The 1,179-nt window shown below is 59.3% G+C and overlaps 1 protein-coding gene across 1 annotated transcript in view; it reads left to right on the forward strand.

Moving 5' to 3' along the window:
- The first annotated feature begins 6 nt into the window (after positions 1-6).
- LOC103619602 (protein unc-45 homolog A) overlaps positions 7-1,179 on the forward strand; it is a 4,102-nt gene continuing 2,929 nt past the window's right edge. Inside the window, exons 1-4 of the mRNA XM_017738260.1 lie at positions 7-38; positions 215-383; positions 622-792; positions 896-1,067. Coding sequence (XP_017593749.1) covers positions 218-383; positions 622-792; positions 896-1,067 — 509 coding nt within the window. The 5' untranslated portion in view covers positions 7-38; positions 215-217. The remainder of the gene's footprint in view (positions 39-214; positions 384-621; positions 793-895; positions 1,068-1,179) is intronic.

Consider the following 1,179-nt stretch of genomic DNA (forward strand, 5'->3'; position numbering starts at 1 on the left):
GCACACTGGTGGGGTTGTGCTCCGGCCACCGTTCTCGGGTAGGTCCCACCATACCCTATGGCTGGGCCCAGGGGAAAGCTGTGCTGGGGAAGCTGCAAAGTGTCTTTGCAGTGAGCTGTTACCTGCCAGGCCTGAACTTGTGAGAGGGAACCATCCTGATAAGGGACTGAGAAATCCCAAGGCCTCCAGAAGACAGGTCTGCTTGTACCTGCAGACCATGGCCGTCTTGGCAGAACTGGGGGCCCCCCGTCTCTCAGCGGTGCTGGGCGTGGAGCATGAGCAGGTGTCCCTGGCTGCTTGCAACCTGCTGCACGTGATGTTTGATTCCCTGAAGGAGGGGCTGCAGAAGGACTTCCGTGGGAAGGAGGACGCCGTGGTGCTGGGTGAGTGTGGGCTGCCCTGGCTGGCTGTTGAAGGGGGAGAGCCCCAGGTAGGTGCAGAGATGCCATGGGTTCTTTTGCTGCTGCCCTGTCTCTGCTCCCTGCAGCAAAGCCGGGTTCTGAGCCTGGGTTAACAGGAGGCGGAAGGCCCTGGTCATGGCAGCATCTCTGCCAGCTGTACCACGATGGGGGTGAAGCCGTGCCCAGGGCTCTGACTGCTGGGCACTGTCTTTCTTGGAAGATTCCTCCAGGGACCTGAAACAGCTGATCAAGCACCTCCTGGAGCTGCTGGTGCTAGAAGGGGCCTCAGCCCATGGCCGTGATAATGCCCTCAACCTGCTCATCAAGGTGGTACCCAGGAAATCTCCAAAGGAGACCAACAACAGCCTGAGCCTCTGGGTGATTGACCAGGGTTAGTGGAATGGCTAGCAATGTCCTGCTGGGGCATCGTGCTCCTCTGCCCCAGCTCTGCACATGCCACTGTGCCCCTCACTGGGGTGTCTGACCTTTCCCAGGCCTGAAGAAAATCCTGGAGGTGGGCAGCACGGTGTGCGGCAGCTTGGGCAGCCTGCCCGTGACAGAGAACAGCCGGATGAGCACCTCTGTTCTGCTGAGCAAACTGTATGAGGACCTGAAGTGTGATGCTGAGAGGGAAAACTTCCACCATCTGTGTGAGGACTATGTGAGGTGAGCCAGGGTGAACTGGGGGTGATGGGGGTTTTGTCACCTGTAGCCTGGCAGCACCTGTCACCTTCAGTACTAAAGCTGACTGCAGAGCCTCTGGGAACCTGCTGTGGGG

Source organism: Corvus brachyrhynchos, unplaced genomic scaffold (assembly GCF_000691975.1).
Source record: "Corvus brachyrhynchos isolate BGI_N302 unplaced genomic scaffold, ASM69197v1 scaffold200, whole genome shotgun sequence".
NCBI classification, from domain to species: domain Eukaryota; kingdom Metazoa; phylum Chordata; class Aves; order Passeriformes; family Corvidae; genus Corvus; species Corvus brachyrhynchos.